The sequence below is a fragment of the Azolla caroliniana genome, unplaced genomic scaffold (genome assembly GCF_043228905.1).
Source record: "Azolla caroliniana isolate FFs.n. ecotype wild unplaced genomic scaffold, voAzoCaro1.0.p SCAF_17, whole genome shotgun sequence".
In the NCBI taxonomy this organism is placed as follows: Eukaryota; Viridiplantae; Streptophyta; class Polypodiopsida; order Salviniales; family Salviniaceae; genus Azolla; species Azolla caroliniana.
The window spans coordinates 17,856,751-17,879,846 of NW_028230452.1; the positions used below are offsets into that span (position 1 = coordinate 17,856,751).

The 23,096-nt window shown below is 39.2% G+C and overlaps 2 protein-coding genes across 6 annotated transcripts; both read left to right on the top strand.

The window, feature by feature from the left end:
* Nucleotides 1–3,759: 3,759 nt before the first annotated feature.
* On the top strand, nt 3,760–11,076 carry LOC147853363 (SNF2 domain-containing protein / helicase domain-containing protein / F-box family protein). 5 transcript variants are annotated; one of them, XR_015531333.1, is made up of 10 exons: nt 3,760–4,562; nt 4,929–7,463; nt 7,544–7,757; nt 7,828–8,064; nt 8,582–8,641; nt 8,724–8,854; nt 9,055–9,169; nt 9,247–9,395; nt 10,515–10,638; nt 10,765–11,076. XR_015531333.1 is itself a non-coding variant. In XM_087333599.1 (9 exons), exons 1-8 carry the CDS (start codon nt 3,760–3,762, stop codon nt 9,385–9,387), a joined length of 4,236 nt encoding a protein of 1,411 aa, XP_087189725.1. In that variant the 3' UTR covers nt 9,388–9,395; nt 10,765–11,076. The 5 variants fall into 5 exon arrangements, 4 of the variants coding, with proteins under 4 accessions (XP_087189725.1, XP_087189726.1, XP_087189727.1 ...); XM_087333599.1 differs by lacking the exon at nt 10,515–10,638; XM_087333600.1 differs by lacking the exon at nt 10,765–11,076 and having other exon boundaries at nt 10,515–10,754.
* Nucleotides 11,077–12,136: 1,060 nt separating this feature from the next.
* Nucleotides 12,137–16,890, top strand: LOC147853364 (cyclin delta-3). Its single transcript, XM_087333485.1, has 11 exons — nt 12,137–12,344; nt 13,096–13,179; nt 13,960–14,037; nt 14,261–14,303; nt 14,420–14,477; nt 14,644–14,805; nt 15,396–15,458; nt 15,578–15,672; nt 15,776–15,857; nt 16,106–16,216; nt 16,375–16,890. The coding sequence occupies exons 1-11, from the start codon at nt 12,191–12,193 to the stop codon at nt 16,516–16,518; spliced, it is 1,074 nt and encodes a 357-aa protein (XP_087189611.1). The 5' UTR covers nt 12,137–12,190; the 3' UTR covers nt 16,519–16,890.
* Nucleotides 16,891–23,096: the final 6,206 nt, after the last annotated feature.

The window sequence follows — 23,096 nt, forward strand, 5'->3', positions numbered from 1 at the left end:
GGGAATTTCAACCTTGGCAAGAAGAACTGCCCTTCTTTGATCAAACAACGGGTTGAGATGTTTCAAAAATTGCATGGTTCTTTGAACAGAAATTTCCATGCTCTTACATTGAGGATCATTGCACATTATCACATGCGAGAAATGATCATATTCTGCCCATAAACGCTCAAGTGCTATGGCATATTCGGGAATCATCCTATCTCCCTGCTCGACGGCGTCTATCTCCTGCTCGATTTGAAATACTCCCATGTTATTTCCCCTCCTAGCATACATCTTTTGCAAACTTAAAATTCCATCAACAGTTGTGGCGATTGATGGAACCATGGATTTGAGAAGCCACATGTACAAAACCATGTGGGTAGCTCTCCATGCTTTCCATTCATTGCTCATTTTGACAAGAGGTTCTTTCTCTTTTCCCGTTAGGTAGCCGTCAAGGCTTCTCCCTGCCAAGGCACCTATAATCCAACGTGACCAGCTCAAGTATGTGGCTGGTCCATCGAGTTTGAACTCAATTGGGAGGAGTTCAAGTCGAGGTGGTGGTTGTGTTCTTGTCACACCTCCAGATGCTACCATCTCAACCTACTTCATGTATTTCACCAATGTTTCACCTCATCGTCATTTAATTTTGAGAACACCTCATCCATCTTCTCAACTTAGCCTATCTCTGCTCTCCTCTTCTGACTCGTTTTCTCAAGTCACCTCTCAATCACATAGTAATGCCATCCCTAAAGGAAAAAATCCCCCTTTCCTCTCTTGGATTCTAGGATAGTGTTGTTCCAATTATTGTCATACCAACATAAGGGTGGATCTAGGGTTTTGTAGAGGGGCGGATCTATGCTCTGATACCAAATTGAAAAATGAGAAGGCACATTTGTTCAATAATATAAATTGGTATGTCACAAATCGCTCATATTTACATGAGGAGAAAGCTCCTCTTTATAAAGGCCAAGATCTGGCCATTGGGCTAACTAGCCACTATAACTTTTAATCATTCAACAACCATTTGTATGTTTGTATTTACCTAGTGATGAAATATCCATGAGCATACGTGTGATTTTTCTTCAAAGGTTAAAACATGGAGTTGTCTAAATATGACAAGCTTCGTTCAACAATTTAAGCCTCATCCTCATCACAAGGGCACTCCCTCAAGCAATTATGTTATACAATAAAAGAGGTTAGAGAGGAGTTTGCATTTTTAAGCTTTCTAACAATCTGCCATACAAAGAGATTTGTATGGAACATTGTTCCCGAAGTCCATCACAAGCTTACTCACATAAAAGAAAGTTCCTCCTAACGGTATAAAGCCTCTCCCTCCCTCTCTTCTTCCCTCCCTCCCTCTCTCTTTCTCTCTCTTTGGTGAAAACACACAATTATATTAATAAATGTGTGTGAAAAACACTACTTACAATGGAGTGTGGTCACCCACTAACTACACTACATGGGTAGTGGAACATGTTGAATTGCCAATAGGCAAGACAAACACTCCACTGAGGAAAGAATTTCCACTTGCTCCAAAAAAGAAATTTGCCACATTAGTACTCCCTTCAACTTTCGTAGATATGCTTTTACTCCATGTCTACCATTGAATACAAAAGCGTTGCACATGTTCCAATTATCTCTCTCTCTCTGCCATTCGAACCATTGCTTCCATGCGACTTAGCTCACATGCATTGCAATGTGAGACAGGGCGTTGGGGCACAAGTGATGAGAGTGGTCGGCTATGCACACTTTGCCCTAAACAAGTTCGCGAGTTTCAGTAGCACACTTTGATACAATGCTCTGCCTTTGATCATATTCGACCATGCTTTCCACTCTCGATTGCAACATTCATTGGTAAAGTTCTTGAACATCGAGAGTCACTACTCACTTTCACACGTATCACGTGAAATGTAATATTTTTGGTCTCACAGGTCATATTTGACCTCCGAGGACGATAATATAATCTCTCTCTCTCTCTCTCTCTCTCTCTTGTGCGCGCGAGTTAATCATTCTCTTCCGTATAAGTTAAGAGCATATTAATTGTATCCCAAATAATTTTTAATCCCTTAATTTTGGATGCTTAGAAACTTAATTGAGATGGCAATTTATTGTTCTTTTGCCAAGCATGTGAGAAACGTGGTCAAGTCTTTTTATGTTTAAGTAAAAGGTCTTGGGTTTTGTGTTTGATTAAGTTGGTGATTGCAGTAGAGCTTATTTTAGTAGTTTGAGGGAAATTGACACTCACTTTATCGCATGTTTGGCCCTCAAATGGGCAGACAATGATCTGTCCCAAGAGTAATAAGGGGATTCCTCATCTCATTTTTGCCCCTTGGCAAGCTCTCCCGGGCAATGAAGGTAGGCGCTACAAAGATATCTTGAAGTGCTTCATGACATATGTTGGGCTCTTCACCAAAATTTTGATGTGGAGGCTCAGAGCAATGTTCAATGAGTTAGTCAATCAATGCTTTTGTTGTTTGATGGACCAAACACCTCGTTGTGGTTGATTAGGCCTCCTAGATATGTTGTTTGATGCGCGATTTAATAATAATGAGGCTGAATTCCCATTGGATGATCTAGAGGACCTCAAGGGAAAATGGTAATTCTAGGCCCCACCAGATTCTCTTGTCTCGTTGTACGACAAGGATCTACAAGAGGGTATATACTACATACAATATATGGCTCATGGATGAAGCGTTTGAACAAAACACTCTAGACAAAATGCTTTGTATATGGCTTGTGGATGAAGCATTCAGACAAAACACTCTAGACAAAATGCTTTGTATGTGGCTTGTGGATGAAGCATTTAGACAAAATGCTTTGTATATGGCTCGTGGATGGAGCGTTTGGACAAAATGCTTTGTCCGACTCAACCTGACCCAAAACATGTTTGAACAAAACACTCTAGACAAAACGCTTTGTTTGACTTGACTTGACCCGACTCGAAACACGTTTAGGGATGCATGTATACGGCTCATGGATGAAGCGTTCGAACAAAAGACATTGGACAAAATGCTCTGTTCGACTCGACCTAACTCGAAACGGGTTTGGACCAAACACTCAAGACAAAATGCTCTATCTAACCTAACCTGAACTAAACCAGAAGTGCATTCGAACAAAACACTTTGTTTAACTTGACTTGAACTAACCCCGAAACACATTCGGACAAAACACTTTGTTTAACTTGACTTGAACTAACCCCGAAACTCATTCAGACAAAACGCTCTGTCTAACCTGACATGACCTAACCCCTAAACGTATTCGGACAAAACACTCTTGTCTCGCCTGACCTGAACTAACCCCGAAACGCATGCGGACAAAACCCTCTGTCTGACCTGACCTGAACTAACCTTGAAACGCATTCGGACAAAACGGCTATCTGACCCAACCCAAAAAACGAGGGCGAAGATCTTGGGCGACACATCATCATCGGGCAATCAAGGGAGGGGGTCCATGGCATGACACGTCATCGGCCAGGGGCCACGTCAGCTGGAACCTGCTGACGTGGTGATGACTTGGCCGCAAGGGAATAACGGCGGACAAAGCCGTAGTTTCAATTTCGGATTTTCTTGCTTTCGCTTTCCTCTGTGCAGTAGCTATGGCGGCAGAGCTCCCTAACCCTAATCCTAACCCTAACCCTAACCCTAACCCTAGCCCTAGCCCTAACCCTAACCCTCACCAGTCACCCTAACCCTAACCCTAACCCTAGTTTCTCACCCTGAACCCAACGCTAACCGTAATCTTAGCCTGACCATTGTTTTCTGATATTCTTCTCTTTGGTCCATGGCTTCCGCGGTTTCGGACGATTTGTTGAATTCTCAAGACTTCAAGCTTTGTGGATTCCTTCCTTTCGTCGCCTCTGTTGTGATCCCGCCCGTCGAATCTCAGAAGAACACAATAGCTAGACCTCAGATCTTGGAGCCGATAGGAGGAGGAGGAGGAGGAGAATCTTCGCCTTCTGATGTGAGATTCTGTTATTCTCGAAGACGAAATAGAAAAGAAAGCTATGGAAATGTTAATCATGGTCAACATCCTCTTTCAGGGCTATTTGGAGCTGAATGCTGGTTAACCGGGGAAGGACCTGAGGTTCAGTTTCACACTAGCGTTGGATTCATACTCAATCCTACGCTTTCTTCAAATTATGAAGGAAAATTCGTTGGTTTGCCTTTTACTTCTTCCCAGATACAGAAAATTGACCAATCAGAAGATTTGCATACTGACCGATCAGAATCTCGTGTTGATCAATTACCAGAATCTCCGGATAAACATTCGGAAACCAAGGTACTACTCACTCACTCTTCACCCTCATCTCAAAGGGTAGCATTAAGTATATCAAGCAAGAAAAGGAAGAGAAATGGTATAAACAGTGTGGATAGTGGAGCTCAACTATTAAACAATCTCCAGCTCCTTGTAGCTCGCAATGGAGTGAAAGTGAAAGGGCATGTTGTTCGGATTTCTCACAGCAACGACGGGTTTAAAACGAGGGCTGTGGTTTTGTTAGACCTGTATCTTCCCTCCTTCTTGTGGTCTGGGAGGAACTATTGGAAGCCCAACCATGCTTTCACTGCCGTTATGGACCATCTCAGGTACTCTTGTTATGTGCCCTGCTCTGTATGTTCTGTTTTTTGCGGTCCTTGTTTTATTAGGTCTCCCCGTCATGCCTAGATATTACGAAGCTTGTCATGTCACAAAAATGAAGCCCATGAAGAATCTTACTTAGTGTAGCTCAAAGATCTAGAAGTTTCTTGAATATACTAGAAGTTTATGGAATGTGCTACACATGTTTAGAATGTGGTAGAAGATCCAACGTGAACTTATTGTGTACATCACCACATTTTGAAACAGAGTGATGTGAATGATTACATATTTCAACTGGATCTCTTGTTTGCAGTTGTAATCTGGAGCTGACATGTAGTGATACTTATGATTCCAACAGTATCTTTTATTTGCAGTTGTGATTGGGAGAGTAGAGAGAAATCCCTTGCACCACCTCAAGGGAGCACAATCGAACCTGAGATTTTCAATGATATGTGGAAGCTTGGGAACTGTCAGGTGTTAGGTTGCAAATCACACACAGACTCAAGTGAAGGGGAGAAGCAATCGAGATTTGACATGCATGCAATTTTTAAATCCCTTCCTTCCGTTAAAGCACAAAGAATGATTAGCACGAGGATTCTTCCCAGGAATGGTCAAGAAGAGGGACTGTGGGATATCCCAGATGAGGTTTTGACATCTATTTTGTGCAGACTTCCTCCAAGAGATCTACAAATAATGGCTTGTACTTGCAAACACATCCGAGAGCTTGCAATGTTTGTAATGCCTTGTATGCACCTGAAGCTTTTCCCACACCAACAGGCAGCAGTCTGCTGGATGCTTCAACGGGAGCTTCATCCTACTATCATTCCGCATCCTCTCTTTAAAGATATTCAGTCAAAGGATGGATTCCATTTCTACCTCAATCGCCTCTCTGGTGAACTGTCACTGGAAGCACCTCGCCTAATTAATGATTTTCAAGGCGGTCTATTTTGTGATGAACCAGGATTAGGAAAGACCGTGACAGCACTTTCGTTAATCTTGAAAACACAGGGTACGCTTGCAACCCCTCCTGATGGAACCCATGTGAATTGGTGTGAGCATAGGTCTGGAGACAGGTATGGATATTATGAAATTGGCTCTCACCGGGTTACTTCTGTTCTTAAAAGAAGCATGGATCTGAAAGCCAAACAAAACAAGCTTGATTCAACCCCACCTACATATGCTTCTTTGCAACAGCTAGCAACAGTACAGAGCTTGCCAGCTCAGAAGAGGAGGGAACTAATTGAACCGTCACAACTGGGAAAGCCAATACGACGTCTCTCCTTGGAGATGGGTCCTGCAACTAGGTCTTTGAGTTCCGTGAAACGGAAGCTTTCAGATGTTTATGAGAGCTTGCGAGTGGATGCTTTGATAGAAACCTTACCAAGTCCAGATGCCGAAGGTTCGGCATTAAAGACTCCTCAGTTGAAGAACAGGGTTAAAAAGGATATTGTTTGGCAAGAGGATGTTTGGGTACAATGTGATGCATGTAGTAAATGGCGTAAGATGGAAAATGGGGCAACAACACCAGATAAAGATCTGGCATGGTTTTGCAATATGAATAAAGATCCGATGCGTCAGAGCTGTGGAGACCCAGAAGAAAACTGGGAATGTGGGGTAATATCAACTTTCCCAGGTTTTTATAAAGCTGGGGATGTATCTGGTCTTGAACAGAATGTTATTCACTTTGCGAATGTGCTCAAGGAATGTGCGACACCAAGGAGTATAGAAACACATCATGCTTTGTCGTGGCTTGCTAATTTGAACCCTGAGAAGCTGGAAAAAATGTCTACTATAGGCCTTTCAGTACCTGCATCAATACACACCTTCAATTACCATGCAGACGATCAACGCAATTATGAAGTTGTATTTCAAAGATTCGGCTTGATTCCAAAAAAGGTGGGAAAAGGGGTAATCAAATGGCATTATCCTCCTTTCTTGGATAATTTAGTATTAGATTTACCAGCATTGAGAGAGGCATTGAGCAAACCATTAGATGTCTTTAGATTATATCTCTCACGGGCTACACTCATCGTTGTCCCAGCTAATCTTGTGGACCATTGGAAGAATCAAATTCTAAGGCATACCAAACATGGCCAACTGCGAGTGTGCGTCCTGATCGACCAAAAGCATGCTCCAAAGGTTCAAGACCTTGCTTGGAATTTTGATGTGGTTATCACTACATTCTCGAGGCTAAGCTGTGAATGGAGCTACAAAGAAAGCAGCATCCTCATGGCCGTTCACTGGCTTCGAATTATTCTGGATGAGGGACATACCCTTGGAGCAAGCCTCAGCCTTACAAATAAGTTGCAGATGGCTATGTCTATGCATGCATCTAGAAGATGGGTATTGACGGGTACTCCGACTCCTAATACGCCTAACAGTCAAGTTGCACACCTGCAACCAATACTCAAATTTCTTCATGAAGAGGTCTACGGAAGCAGTCAAAAGTCATGGGAAGCAGGAATCTTGAAACCATTTGAGGCTGGACATGAAGAAGGGCATGCTCGCTTAATAGAACTTCTGCATAGGTGCATGATTAGTTCAAGGAAATCGGATTTATGCACCATTCCACCATGTGTGCGGAAGATCACCCTTCTAGATTTTACACCAAAACATGCAGAAAGTTACAATGAGCTTGTAGCAACTGTTCGACGGAATATTTTGATGGCAGATTGGAATGACCCTTCACATGTCGAATCACTCCTCAATCCAAAGCAATGGAAATTCAGGAGTACCACAGTCAGGAATGTTAGACTTTCCTGTTGTGTAGCTGGCCAAATCAAAGTTCAAAATGCTGGAGAAGATATTCAAGAGACAATGGACATGCTTGTTCAAGAAGGCTTGGATCCACAGTCTTGGGACTATGCAGTCATAAAGAATGCACTTCTAATTGGAGGCACTTGTAGCAGGTTAGAAACTATTGCATGCTCTTGTAAATTAAAAATGTTGTGCGTGTCATGGCAAATATTTATATGGTTGGTGGTGGTAGGTGTCAAGAGTGGTGTAGGCTGCCCATCATTACTCCTTGCAAACATTTGCTATGCCTGGATTGTGTAGCTTTGGATCGGTATAAATGCACATTCCCTGCCTGTGGTAACATGTATAAAATGCAGAGCCCAGAAGATTTGACCAGGCCTGAAAATCCTAATCCCAAGTGGCCTGTTCCACAAGATCTTATCGAATTGCAACCATCATATGTGCAGGTTATATTTTAACATGAACTCCTGTTTCATGCTTCACAAAGAAGCTTATAATGGTGACATCATGTTTTAGGATAATTGGAATCCTGATTGGCAAGCGACTTCAAGCAGTAAAGTTGCATATCTCATTGAAAAACTTAAATTGCTGAAGGGTATAAGTATAAATCAGAGCTTAGGCCAAGAGAAAGATAATACACATCCAATGAGGAACTTGGAAGAGACAGCAACTTTGCGGCAGCTGCAAGAATCTGCAGAGAAGGCCATTGTATTTTCTCAGTTTCTTGAGCACATCAATGTTATTGAGAGCCAGGTGATTTTTTTCTTTCTAACTTCCTCTCTCTGGCTGTTGGCTTGGTGGTTTACACTGTAGCATCAAATTCATCAAAGTGAGTTCAATCCTTGCTATGGTTTAGATTGCAATTGGTTTCCCTTGAATGTCAAAAAGATATCTGTCTGTCTATCTATCTATTTAACTATATTTAACAATCCATCTAACTCCCCTTCTCTCTCTCTCTCTCTCTCTCTCTCTCTCTCTCTTTGTTGTGTTGTAAATATGCATTCAAGGCAGTCTGCTGGTGAATCATTATTTTTATTCTTTTTCTCTTTCTTTCTCCTGCTTCACTCTTTCTGCTGAGACACAAAATTATAGTCTGCTTATTATGGTCATTATTAAAGCTGTCTTATGAAGATTTTGAAATAATTATAATAATATCATGTTTTCTAAATTCATGCCATTCTTTAATGTGGTCATTGGTCATGATAACCATGTTGGAGTCAGAAGATTGCAGATGCTTTATATCAGTACTGACTTTTACTGAATGTCTCAGCTGACCAAAGCAGGTATCAGGGTTGCACCAATGTATAGTCCCATGCATTCTGCAAACAAGGTTTTTACTATGCTCTAAAGTATCTTGAGCTTGTTATTTCTGTTTCTTGAATCTTCACTTTACATCCTTTGTACTCTTGCAGATGAAATCTTTGCTAAGCTTTCAGAATGATAGTGATTGTAGCGTGCTGTTGATGGATGGCAGTGCTGCTTTAGGGTTGGATTTGAGTTTTGTAACACACGTTTATTTGATGGAGCCTATTTGGGATCGCAGGTGATGAATATTATTGCATAATAAAGTCGTTCATTTCTATGTGTAAGGATAATTGTCAGCCATAATGCACAAATGTCATCCATATCTATAATTGAGGCAAAAAGAAGGTCAATTGTTTACCATTGAAGAGATCAATATCATGCAGTATTGAGGCTCAAATCAGTTGCATTCCATTGATGTAACATATGTGTGACTTGCAGTGTGGAGGAGCAGGTGGTGAGTAGAGCTCATCGCATGGGGGCCACACGCACAGTCTTGGTTGAAACCCTAGGTATGAGAGGAACCATTGAAGAACAGATGCTGCAATTTCTTCAGGTAGTGACCCAAGGCTTGTGAACACCATGCTTATTATCTGGTTTAGAACTAATTAATTTTTTTCTTTGTACATCCAGGACTCAGTCGAGCAAAACAAGGCAGTTCAACAAGGGTATGTATCTGATAACAATCGGAATGCTCAACGAACTGTGCATGACTTTGCAGAAAGCAGCTACTTGGTTCGACTGTCACATGTCAGTACTAAAAGTGTTTCTTAAAAGTTAAGGTTAGCCATCGTCTCCATCGCGAAGAAAATTTCATTAAGGTTAGTTCTATACACTGGCATTTTCCATGGCTCATATTTGGTTCATGCTAGTTGCATTTGTGCAAGATAGGTGATCGGCTGCAATTTTAGTAGTTATTGCTTGGCTATGTAGTTGAGATGCAGGCATCATGTGTAGAGTTATCAAAACGTGAGTTAAGATCTAGAGATACTGTGTAAATTTATCACATATAACATAAACAAGACATCAAACTAAATATATAAAAGTCCATTATTGATGAGATTCAACCATTGAGAGAAGGAATTGATGAGCTTGTATACCATTTCTAACGACATGGAGCATCAAGAGAGTGGAGAGACTGTCAGTGTAGCAATCTCTGATTCATGACAGACATTTCTTGTGATGCTAATTAGCTCCAAAGTCTTTGATTGGGACCTATTATTAAGTATCTTTATAGTGTTTCACAACAACATTTCCTATCTTAAAATTTGATGAGGGCTAGAGTTGGTGTTTGATATAGCGTTTGGATGGGGTTATGTGGGATCCTTCTCATCCACTTTGATGTCTTATAGTTCTTGCAACATATTTTGCAGCAAATATGTGACACACAATAATACATCTGGTTGAAAGCTATTTATTTACTTTGCATATATTCCCACACTTCAATAGGATCTCAATATTCAGCATGATGATGTGGATTTAATTTCTCAGCAAAAGCCTCTAATGCTTTATTCTGTCCATAGTAAGCAAAATTTACTGAAGCTTCCTTAATCACCATCAAGACTCTTGTTCGTTACCTAACCTTTCTAATTCTGTTATGAAGTTTCTGCTAATAATACTTTCGACCTAGTTTAATTAGTACTCATTGTCATCAATTGCATCGTGATCGCTTTTTATATAATTATGAAGATCTATATTGGTTGCGTGAATAAATAAATCAGTGATAGTTTGAAGTCAATATCAGATAAACTTTTGTACAATTTTCGACCTCAGTAGCGTTTCCCTTGTGAAGTATAGAGATTGTGTGATGTATGGAATCTCAGGATTGTATGTATGTTTTGTGGTGAAGTTTGATCAGCTTATTGCTATATAACATTAATTGTTGGTTATTTGAAATACAGGGTGCATTCATGATCCTAACCTTTCAATGATCTCACTGTAATAACTAGTTTAGTTTATGGGAATGCTAGTCAAGATAACTTGAATTAGGAAGCGAAAATTTCCTATCTGGTCTCTTTCTCATGGGTGTCTGATGCACTTTAACTGTCAAATTAAATAATACCATTTAGTATTAGTTACATAGTTTTGCTATCATTTCTTCAACATGTCTTGATTCACGCATGACTTTTAACCTGTTGTTCCTCTCTGCAGGTTTTTGCTATGATGTATGATTAACGGACTTTTAAGGATGTATTGGATGTCTCTGTTGTTAGAGCAAGTGTGAGGCGTGGCCTTTGTGAACATGGTCTCTGCTTTGTACAATTTTTTTGTAACAAGTTATTTGGTACACTATTCAATGTAAATGGAAGAAGCATTTTGTCAACAATTGGTGATTAATGCCAACGATTTAATGATTTTATCCTGTATATACCCTCCTCGTAAGTGAATTCAACGGCAAGTTTACTTCGTGAATGTTGTATAAACGTTTATGGAAGTCATAAACAACTCAATGCTGGAATGTTATATGATCTGGCATTGTCATGTAAATGAAGTGTTTTTACAAAACTCCATTTCGTATGATTTTCCAGTATAAAATAGCAGTTTTACCATGAATGCAGCACATATTCCTCCACCCTAACATTTCTCCTTCTCTCTTGTTTATTGAGCTACTTTAGAGCATTATGATGCCTCGATAAAAAAGTATTAGCAATGCATGATGTGATATGTAACTACAATGTAGTCGATCCACATGTTTATTTTTCATCTGTACTTGCTTGGTTGCTTGTTCAGGTATATTTTTCATCGTGAGTGCTAAAAGTTATAATTGCCACATAAATTGATTAACTTACATGGGGGGTTGTGTTGTTAAACAAAGCTAATGAAGTTACTACGGTATGAGTTCCCATTTTTTACAAGCACAAACATTTTCCCTTCATGGAAATATTTCAGAAACGAGCATCTGCATGGATTGGTTGTGGGCGGTTTTGGACATAATGCTGGACATAATGGAAATGTTTTTTATAAGTCTTCTTAAGATATTAGTACATAATGTCAACATTTTTTATAAATGTTCTCAAGATATTAGTTACTCTTTCTCACTGAACCAAACGTTTCATAATCAACTGAAATTTATCGTTGTTTTGGGCTTCTCCTCACAGAATTCTTCCAAATCGCTTGTTCATTAGAATTCATTGTTAGATAGATTGCATCCATTGTGATATTCATGCCATTTTTTTATACTTGACCAATAAGGCTCTTGATCATATTGTGGCGAAAGAAATTTCATCGTAGTAGTGGCAGAGCAAAAAGAACTCTAATGCCATCAAGAGCTTGACACGAGGATGCAAAGCTTCGATTACGCTATGATCTTCCAAAGTTAGGACACTCAAAGAAGAAAGAAGAAGAAGAAGAGTGTCCACACATTAGTCCCAAGAGTTAAGACAGACAGAAAAGCAGGGACAAGACAAACAGAGACAGAGAGAAGTGAAGGTAGAGAGAGAGAGAGAGACAGATACTGAGTGTGAATCCAGTGGTTGTGTAGATAAAGAGTTGGAGGTAGAGAGAGAGAGAGACAGAGAGGGAGAAGAGAGTATGTAGTGAGGAAAGGGAGACTGGGAAAAAAGATTGATATGCAAAGATGTATTTGAGCTCTCTCTCTCCTCCTCTTCCTCATGTGGGAGCCTCCCCTGCATCCACAAGTGCTCTGAAAATCACAATCACAACGGCAAGAAGAAGAAGAAGAAGAAGCACAATTTCATCTGGGTCCATTAGATGCCTTGTCTCATCTCTTGGTATGCGTTTTCCTTTTCATTTCCTCTGTTTTCTCCTCCCCCCCCCCCCCCCCCCCCCAAAAAAAAGACCTCGCAAACTTGCTCAAAGAGTATATGTTTTGAGGAAGATGAAAGGGCTGTTTTCATGACCATTTTTGTATGTTTTCTTAGATAGCACTTGCAATTGAGAACAGGAAAAGGAATGTATTTGTGAATATTCTGCCCAAATAAGACAGTTAAGTTGCTCCAGTGAGGGGTTTTGGCCAAGGGCATTGGAGGAAATAATAGATGCATGCTGTTGCTCACCTATTTTTCTAGAAGATGCAGTTTGTTGCTATACTGAACATTATCAATGGCATATCACAATCTATTGTGAAGGACATCATTATCTCATGAAAAAGTATTGTGGATAAGATTGCTTTCCATTACTTTGACAAAATCACTATCATGGTACAGAGGCATCACTACTAAGCAAGCCAATTTTTTTGTGCTATATTCTGTAAGGTGGAGGAATTATATAGCTCCACAACAAATAAGATACGCCATTTTGTGAGAGGAAAGCTATAAACTTAGAAAGTGACTCATCGTGCTCTTAATGAACTATACACTTGAAATTGCAATTTGCAGTAAAGGTAGCAGCCTCCTCCAAATTGGGAGGTTCAAAATTGTAATTGAAATGAAATGAAAGACTGGATTTAGAATACATAGGGCCTTCAATTGTGCTTTGATCGATTTCCCCCAACTAAAATTCATTATCATCTCATATTTTCAGATCATAATGCATTCGTAAAAGAAGTTGCTTTATTAGAACCACCGGCCAATCTTCAATTAATGCTTGAGATTTTGCAAGAAAAAGGTATGTTTCTTATGATATTGTGACTTTGAAAAAATGTTGGGATTATAATTTACTTGCTACACTGCAAATGATTTAGCTACCTACATTGAAGATGAAGTCTTATGTTAACTTCTTTGGTAATAATGATTGTCAACCTTAATTATTATCCAACTAAACACTTTCCTGTTCAAAAATAAATAAAAATCCCCACAATCATAAAGAGTTGTTCATTTTGTCAAATTGCTCATTGGTATGAGTCATGTTTTTCTGGGAATTGATTTTGTGTCTCATTCTCTACCTTATTAGGAAATTAAGGGGAAGGTCAAAAAAACCATTATTGTTTTGTTGAACTGAAGCTTGAATGTATTACCAAACACACTTCACCATCCATCCTTGTTCTTGTAATACTTCAAAATTCAGAACTAGCTTGTTTCAAGCATGAGGTTGAAACATATTTCTTGGCGGAAATATCAAGCTTTCAATTGGGATCTCAAAACCACATATCCAAAAGACACATGTCTTGTTCTAAACTACGTGACACACAGTAATTCAGTATGTTAAAGAAATTTTTTATATATAATATTGGTTTGATAAAAGAATCTCTAAAAACATGCTCTAGCATTGCAAAGAGAACCATTGTAAGTAGTGTGCGCTTTGGGTAAGTTAGAAACTTGACGTTTAATATTCCTTTCAAGGTTATCCTCAGGTCTAGAGGCTCTATAATGGAATGCAAGTACTAAACCTGATAGTTACGCTGATCATAATATCTTTAATTATATTGACTCTTTTTTAAATTTCTAGGGGCTGAGGCTGTGTCCCCCACAAAGAAGAAAGGCATACTTCCTTTGGCTATACCACTTACAAAGGACACCTCAACAGGTAAGTTTATCTTCGTACTAATGGACTCCTATATGTTTATTTCTTAACACATAACGTGCATCTAAAAGTTGTACAAAAGGATAAGTGACAAAGAATTTATTGGTTCATTGTAATATTAGACGTGAATTTAGAATTAAAGCCTAATGATCCTCTTGGAAAAGCTTCATACAAGAATCCGTTCAGGTAAGCACTTTTAAAGACATACTATATATTTCTCTATTAGGTACCCTTACAGCATTGTTGAGATGGCCAACACCACCTGAAGGGTGAGCTCATCGTTTTCTTTTTGTCAATTTTCTGTGCTTTCTTCCAGCAGCAATTTACTTTTAGTTCTAAAAATCATCATTGATTGTCTATGAACTTATGGAACTCCCTTTAACAGAATGGAAATGCCTGTGATTCAAGTCCAAAAGCATGGAATTCGATTACTTGCAAAAACTGTATGGTAACCACTCTTTATGCCCTTGAGCATGATTTGATTAAAGTAGAGTGCAACCTTTGCTTTCTCTACCAAGAAAATTTCTCTCTTGAAGTAGTCAATAAGTTTGAAGATACTATAAGATCAAGAAAGTATATTTTTTGTGGTTACAGCGTTAATTTTGGCAGGTAGACCAATATATCCACAGGCTACTAGTAGAGGATGATGCTGACAAAGAGTCAAATGGAAGCCTCGTGGAAAAGTGTGAGAGTGCCGGCTTCACATTATACAAAAAAGGTGAATTTGCAAAGTCAGGATTGCCAAATGTACCTGTATATCTCATGAAGAAGGTATAGATTATTGTTTTGTCATCCCTTCTGTCAAATCTCTTTCCGCAGCACTCATACCAAGGGCAGTCTCTTGCATTCATGGCCGTTCCTAGCAGTAGCCAGGAACCACTCCAATGGCTTCCCACGGGAACTTTTCATCTAAAAAATTTCATCCTTCATTCATTATTTTGGACGAGGCTGAATATTTAGACCAATTATAATGCATCCTTTATGATTTAGCTTGCAAATTTCCAGTTTAGCCCAAGTGAATATTAATCAGAGTTCTATGAGTATGCCTAAGGTAGTGAAATACCCAGACCTCTCCATGAATTTCTGCTCATCATTTTGAGTAGATTTTAAATGTAGATTACGATATGATACTGCTAATGCAATGCAAACATAGGCTCAACAAATACCAGAGAAAGGGAAAGTTTTATCTGGCTATATGCAACATATCCCCTAAGTTGGCAAACTGTAACCTCTCCATGAGTTTCTGCACATTTTTTGATATGGTTTTTATGTAGTTTACAAAATGATACCGGCAAGAGTGGTTAGGTATAATTTCTTTTTCATTTGTTCTTACAGATCAAAACTATTGTATTGAATTTCAGGTTGGGATGTTTCCAGATGTATTCGAATATTTGGCACATGAACATTTGAAACGAGGAGATGAGGTAGTGGAATGTCGGTAATTGGCATATGGGCATCCTATGAGAATAGGAAAACAGTTTTTTGTTTATGTATATAAAGCAATTTTTGCATTCTCGGATGATTTGATTTTGCTTACAACAAGGTTTCAGCATTGGTGACTGGAGAATTTTATGCAAGCAAAAAGCATTTCCCTGGGTTTGCACGGCCTTTTGTATTCAACGCCGAACTCATGGTGAAGTATGTAGATGAAAGTTTAGATCTTATACTCAGTTCTGCTGAAGGTGTGACTACCTTGCTTAGGCATTTACTGGAATATTATATTTGCAAATCCAAAATGCAGAGTCGGTCGCCAATTAGAAGCAAAGGATGCAGCAAAGGTAGCATTGAAGTCTCCTTGGTGGACCTTAGGGTGTGCATATGAGGTATTTCATGGAACAATTTTTGAATATTTGTTATGAAAGAAGCACAATTCCTCTAGCTTATGATAAAAGATATGCCATTAGATTTGATCGAATGTTTGGAGTTTACCATAAAAGAAGATATGCTTCAATATAAAAGAAAGTGTCTAGATAACCAGAAAAAGAAATGTGCTTTCGATCCAATCTACGTTATCAATGATCATGAAAAGAAACTCTATTCCAAATCTAATTCGGGCAAGTTTCTTATTCAGGAAGTAGCTAAGATAGCTGGATGGGGAGATGAGCAAATAGAGTATATGAAAGAGAAGATAACAGAAGAGGGTCGAAAGGAAGAAGTGAACAAAGGGAAATTGCCTGCTCAGGTTAAAATTTTACATTCTATCGATAAAAACATATCATGAATATAATGCGCAACAACTCGAGTCATTGTATCAGTCAGCGACCTAATCTAATTTTAAATTAGTCCGGAAATTTTAATGATAATAATCCTCTTTTTTGTTTTCCTTGGACTTGTATTCAGGTTGCACTCGACCAAGCTGCATTTTTGTTGGACCTTGCAACTGTAAATGGAAGCTGGGATGAAAGTCGTGAACAGCTAGCAGCCTTTTACCGGGAGGCTGGATTTGACCAATTCGCAGCTTTTGTAGCTCTTACAGATGTGTAATAGATTTTGCATATTTATTGGAAATTTCAGTTAAAGATTAGATATATTATTTTTTCCATTCCTTAAAAAATGAGGGTGCTCTCATTCATGTTCCTTTGATCAATCAATACGGGAAGTCACCAACCATCTAAATCAATTTCCAATTACTAGTTGGAAATTTATCACAAACATCGCCATAGTTGCCCATCATGTTACTGCCATTATTTTAACACTCTAGAGACAAAGTATGGCCTAAGGGTACAATGTCCCCTAATATCATCTGATTTCTTCGATTGTTATCTGGGCACTTGGCGATGGATGTTTTTCTTGCAGGGAAATAGAAATTTCTAATTTCCTTGATTGGAAAATATTTTTTTTTGTATTTCCTTGTTCGGATATGTATTTATAAATGATTATATTATTTCACCTCTTTTCAATAAGCTGTTTTTCTTTTCATTATAATCTAAGTTCGATATTCCCTTGATTTTCCCGTGTTCATTTTTAAGGCGTTGAATAATGTTTGAAACATCCCACAAAGGATTGATGTGTCGACGAGCTTGCGCTATCTTAGTATTGTGTAGTTTCTCAAATGTTTTGATGCAACTTTATTAGATGGGTCATGTTTGAGAGTAGAAATGGTAATCTTTGTACACATTTTTGTAATGCATTCTTGACTCCATTAATGCATCTGCCTCTACTGTAGCATTGGTCTATCAACATCCTTTTCAACCTGATCTCATATGTTTTATGATGTTTTGCATTTCTTTTAGCTTTTGCAGCTCACTATTTTTTGCATGTATTTTTCTGTCCAACATCATCGCTTTGTACACATTTTTGTAATGCATTCTTGACTCCATTAATGCATCTGCCTCTACTGTAGCATTGGTCTATCAACATCCTTTTCAACCTGATCTCATATGTTTTATGATGTTTTGCATTTCTTTTAGCTTTTGCAGCTCACTATTTTTTGCATGTATTTTTCTGTCCAACATCATCGCTTTGCTGTGTTTACATTTTCTTGGTATTGCTTTTTACTCTGTGTTTTCTTTATTGAGCGTGATTTCTCTTGTTCATTGGTCTTGTATAGGTGTTTAGATTGATTGTTTTTGCTGCTCTTTCACGTTCCAACAACAAAGGCGTCAACCGCAAGCTTGAGGTTCAATGACTAAAATGTGCTAACTTGAGATGATGCAAACTTAGCTAGAGGAGAGAACTAAAGTCCATCTCATGCAAATAAGTAAAATAGCACAACCATACAAAAATGTATCCTCTTTTATGAGTGAAGAGAAGATTGTGACAATAAACTACAACATGAAGAAAAATCTAACTTGCTTAGCTAGACAAAAAGATAAATGGACATATGTAGGTAATATATTATATAACACAACTAGGGAAAAAGATCACTTAAGCTAGCATCCTTCTTGTGTATTAAAACAAGATTGCACAACCCTTTTGATGCACTTGGTATGAAGTATGGGAATTTCAATTGTTCAATCATCTTGATCATTAGGTCACTAATTAATTTATGTTTTTCTTTTTATACTAACCTGTTTTGCATTGTCACTTTTTCTGTTTTTTATGCATTTCTCCCTTTTTTCTCCTTATTCATCACTCCCCTAGTCCTAATTGTCATCCTCTTCATTCACCTCAAGGTTATCGAGGTGGAGCTCCTCTTGTCACTTCTTGTAGATCTTTACATGTTTTCCCGCTAGCCTAGTTCCATCTAGTTCAACGAGGTGGTAGGTGGCATTATCATTTGTGTTTATCACCACATATGGGCCCAAACCACCGTTTTATGACCTTCATCATCGAGCTTTGTTGATTTTTGAGGCTTTTGAACATGATCACCCAATCTCCTTCTTTGATCTTCTTTGGTTGCAGTCAGTGCATATTGTCAAACCTTCTAGTCCATTGCCAACTCCAAGTCTTCCAATCTCCTCATCTCGTCGATGATCTAATAATCTCGTTCGTTTATACATGAGCTCTACTGGCATAAACCTTATATGGGTGGTTCTATCATATGGTGTAAGGCATCAACGGAGGCCAATTTCCAACTCTTCCTACACAGACCTTGACTATAGCTTTGACTATGGAACAAGGACCACATTATATCTTCTTGTTGGCATCTTGGTTATATGTAGTTGTAAAGGAAAACTTTACTTCTAGTCGCTCAAAGTGTTGTCTTCCATACACACTCGTAGTGGCACATGACATCTTGTACCAAGTACTTGCACACAACCATCGTAGTTTTGTTTCTTAGGGCCCTTCCTTTCACATGGTTCATAAGGTCCTCCTAACAAGCACCATATACTTCATCTATCCCACTCCCATTGGCATGTATACTAAGTCCACCATCCTTTGAAATGTATGTCTAGTGGGTAGGTTGGGTGCAACTCATCTCTATGCTATACATTTGAGTGTACTTGGTAGCTTTCACATGTATCTAGAATTGAGGTAGTGGGTGACATCCTTGTATATTCTTGGCCACCATTACTTCTGTTTTAACTTTGCAAAGGTTTCCCACGTAGCCCTTTGGCATGCATGACTATCATGGAACTCATACAACAAAGTTGTCTTTTCCTCCCTGTAAAGTTTAAACCACTCTTACGGGCGTTCTTGTTCTCTCGTCGGGTTCTCCGAAACATACTCACCTTGTAGGAAGTATTTTTACCTTCATCTAAATCCTTTGGTGCCTCCTCATTGGTTCATTAAGGGTCCACTGTCATTGAGCTCAAGAACCTGGCTATATGTACCACTTCCATTCTAAATCATATTCACTTTTGTAAAGACGTTGAGAAGTTGTACTTTTCAATCCTCAAGAGTTGCATAGGCCGGCAACATCTCACTTTCGCCTCATACCTTGAGAACATGTCTACCATGGCATTGTTCTTTCCTGGGATGTGATGGACCTCTGCATTAATTCACTTTATGTACGCAATCGACCTTAAGACGCTACATCCAGTTTTTCACACCTAGATATCATACATACCTAAGATTAGAGAATAATATGTTTTGATCACTACCTTTGTGCGTATTAGGTAACCCTTATTTGCTTTAACCATAGCCACAATTCCGCCCCTTCACTTGGGTATAACCCTTTTGCCTCTCATTGAGTGCATTGGCCGTAAATCGTATAGCATATCATCTCTCCTCTTCACTCTCTTGATTGATGACCCACCTAATCTTGGTTGGACTCTTAACAATCACATAGATGGGTACACCCTCTTCATACATGAACTTTGTCAATGCTAGCAGCCTAACACCACCAGAAATATTCTCTTAAACCTTCTTAATGCCTCCATGTGCTTTTTCTTCCCACTTGAACTTCCACCCATTCTTGAGTAGCCCATATAAGGGCATATCTATGTGAGAGTAATGGGGGATGCAAATGTGCTTCAAAGCATAGGCACCTAGGAATCACCTCACCTCAGTTTGCGACTTGCCATCCTCCTTCATCTCTTTGATGGCATCTACCTTTATAGCCTACACAAGTGCCCTACCAAAAGAATATCTAATTGCCCAATAGACAACTTCCTACCTGAGAATGAGAAATGTGCATCATCTTATCTCTCCAAGACTTTGTTAGAGTCTAACTAATTAATTAAGCAAAACATAAGGAATTATTGACCAAAGAAAGGAAAGAGGGTGCAAAACCACCCATTCACCCCCAAACAATGGCATGAGACTGCCCCGAACCTTCTTGATATCCCATACCATCGAGGGTTGATGTGAGTTGTACCGTGGGTTCAGTAAGGTTCACACATGCTTAGCTAACAAGAGCCATAACCACACAATTATAATCTCAACATAAGCCAAGCCTCCCTTCATAAGAAGGTAACAAGCCTCCTTATATAGGCAGAAACCCTAGGCCCTAATGTGTTCACACTTGATTGATTTATTTGAAGTGGTCAAGTGATAACATGCTTAATAATTATCCCACACCGTAGAATTGAATATTACAACTTATGCCTTCCTTTCTTTCAGAATTAACTCACATGTACTCATCATAAGTGAAGAGATAGGACCGTAAGTAGACAAGAAAGATGTGTTGAAATATTCACATGGTATATAGAAAATAGCAAAATACACAATACACAATTTTTACGTGGAAACCCTAAACATGGGAAAACCACGGGAACAGATATTTCACTATAGGAAAACATTACAGAAGACAAAAAAAACACAGGTTACAACTCTTTGTAACTCAGAGAATACCCCCTAGGGTTTAAGGCAAGTTCCATTGAACTATGCCGCCACTCTCTCTCACGCATCTCTCTTCTTACCTTCATTATATTCTGCACTACACTCACTATGTTTGCCCTAGGTCTATTTATACTCATACACAGTATGGGCTATTTACTAACATAGCTTTCAATATTATTATTATTATTAATCTTAGTTGATCAGCTGACTAATCGACTCCTATGTCGATTTTTCAATCTGCCCGACTAGCCAACTCCCATGTCATAAGGTACCGTCTGCCTCGATGAGAAGGAGCATCCACATAGCACACATCCGTGTGGACCAGTTCTAGTGCACATTCTCTCCTTTTTGGTGATCTTGAGTGGAATACTTCTTTGTTTTGATTTCCGACCAAGCAATTGACACACTTCTCCAAGTGCACTCCATTTACTTCTGGAAAGAGTTTCCGATTGATTAGGATATGCATTCCCTTCTCGCTTATATGGCCAAGCCACTTATGCCATATCTCTATGCTTGAGTTGTCAACCACATTTGCTTCATCCTTGCATAACGTTTCTTGCATCATATACAATGTGCCTTGTTTTCGTGCTCGGGCCACTATGAGATTCCTCGACATAACTTCTATTTTCCATTTCGAAAGATACCATTGTAGCCTTCATCGTGCAATCTTCCAGTTGATATCAGGGACATGTCGAAGATCCCTCAGGGTCAGCCAACAACCAGTCGACGTTGTCATGCACACACTTCCAATGCCGGCTATCTTGCATTCTCGATTATCTCCCATCTTCACATAGTCATAGTCACCGGTTGCGTAAGACAAGAACCACTCTCTCGAGGGAGTTATATGCAACGATGCACCGGAGTCAATCACCTACGTGCACTCTTCATTTGCAAGGTTTGCACTTGCTTGCATGCAAATGAACATGAGTTCCCCTTCACTCGTAGTGACGGTTGTAGTGCCCTTCTCATGAGAAATCTTTCTAGGTTCGACATCATTCAAGACACATTTGTCCTTCTTAAGGTGTCGATAGTCCTTCTGAAAGTGTTCAAGTTTTCCATAATGAAAGCATGTAAGCTTACCTCTGGACTTGGATCTGGTATGGGACTTGTTCCTTCTTTGTTTGTTCCTTCCTCTGCCTGAATGTTGCAACACATTTGCCTCTGACTGGGTCACGACACCCTTTTCCTTTCATCTTGTCTCCTCATTCAAGATACTTGTCTTTACCACTTGTAGAGACAGGTTTTCTTCTTGAAACGAGGTGTTGAGAGTCACCACCAGGTTCTCCCAACTGTCTAGTAGGGTACACAACAACAACAGGGCTTGCATAGCATCATCAAGGGGGAACTTAGCTGTCGCAAGTTGATTTACTAGCCCCATGAATGTGTTGATGTGCACTACTATGTTTTCGTCGTCTTTGTACTTTAGCCTTACTATCTTTCTCATGAAAGATGTCTTGTGGAGGGCATCCTTCCTCTCATAGAACCTTGACAACTTCTGCCATATCTCGTAGGCATTAGTGTTGTTAGCCACATGCAGAAGGACACTTACATCTACACATTGTCTGATGGTGGCCACCACCTTCTTGTTTAGGAGTTTCCATTCAGACTCTAATACCCCTGTGGGTATTTCTTCTCTATCGATGGGCTTGTACAACTCTTTGACAATTAGAAGAACACCAGGTCATTTGAAACAGGTAATATGTCGCAATTTAAGAACAATCCGTCCAAAAAAGGCACAAAGTAGGTCATTTCACAAAAAGGACCATCGCATACATAAAGGGTTTTGGAAATTGAATCAAAATATATTGATTTATACCATGTCTAAAAATTTAGGGCTTTCAAAAAATGCCCCTAATAATCGACACATGAAATTTACAAGAGAACGTACAAAAATTACAAAATGACTAACATGTATATTTATACATATTTGTGAATCGCCATATTGATGTAACATACAATATTTACATTTCATATATGAGATCCATCACTTCCTAGACATACGCCTTCCCCTTTAGACCCACCCGATGAACTAGAAGAGCTTTGTGAGGTCTCATCCTCATCATCACTAGCAACCAATGCATTGTCTTCATCCAATTGCAATCCAATGTCTCCGTGATTATGAGACATACTCCTTGTTCGTCTCTGTGTTGCGTCAACAGGCACATCTGGGATTTTCTCTTTTATTACCTTGATTGTAGTCTATCGTAGATGGCCTGTTTTGGTCAAGGAGAAGTCATACACGAGTATGTCGACATTATCAAGTGCTAGAGTAGACGTGCTTGGTATATTCTTTCTTCTCCACTTTCTGCTTGTGCCTTCGACATCCTTAACCATCTCTAAAGAGTACTTCCCAATAAATGCATCTTTGGAAGAGGTATGATACCAATGAACCATAA

Coding starts and splice junctions, on each gene's coding strand:
- LOC147853363 (XM_087333599.1), top strand. CDS start 3,760: ATGGCTTCCGCGGTTTCGGACGATTTGTTGAATTCTCAAGACTTCAAG. Junction 7,758..7,827: donor TGCAACCATCATATGTGCAG/GTTATATTTTAA, acceptor ATCATGTTTTAG/GATAATTGGAATCCTGATTG. Junction 8,855..9,054: donor GAGCCTATTTGGGATCGCAG/GTGATGAATATT, acceptor TGTGACTTGCAG/TGTGGAGGAGCAGGTGGTGA.
- LOC147853364 (XM_087333485.1), top strand. CDS start 12,191: ATGTATTTGAGCTCTCTCTCTCCTCCTCTTCCTCATGTGGGAGCCTCC. Junction 13,180..13,959: donor TGAGATTTTGCAAGAAAAAG/GTATGTTTCTTA, acceptor TTAAATTTCTAG/GGGCTGAGGCTGTGTCCCCC. Junction 14,478..14,643: donor TTCGATTACTTGCAAAAACT/GTATGGTAACCA, acceptor TAATTTTGGCAG/GTAGACCAATATATCCACAG.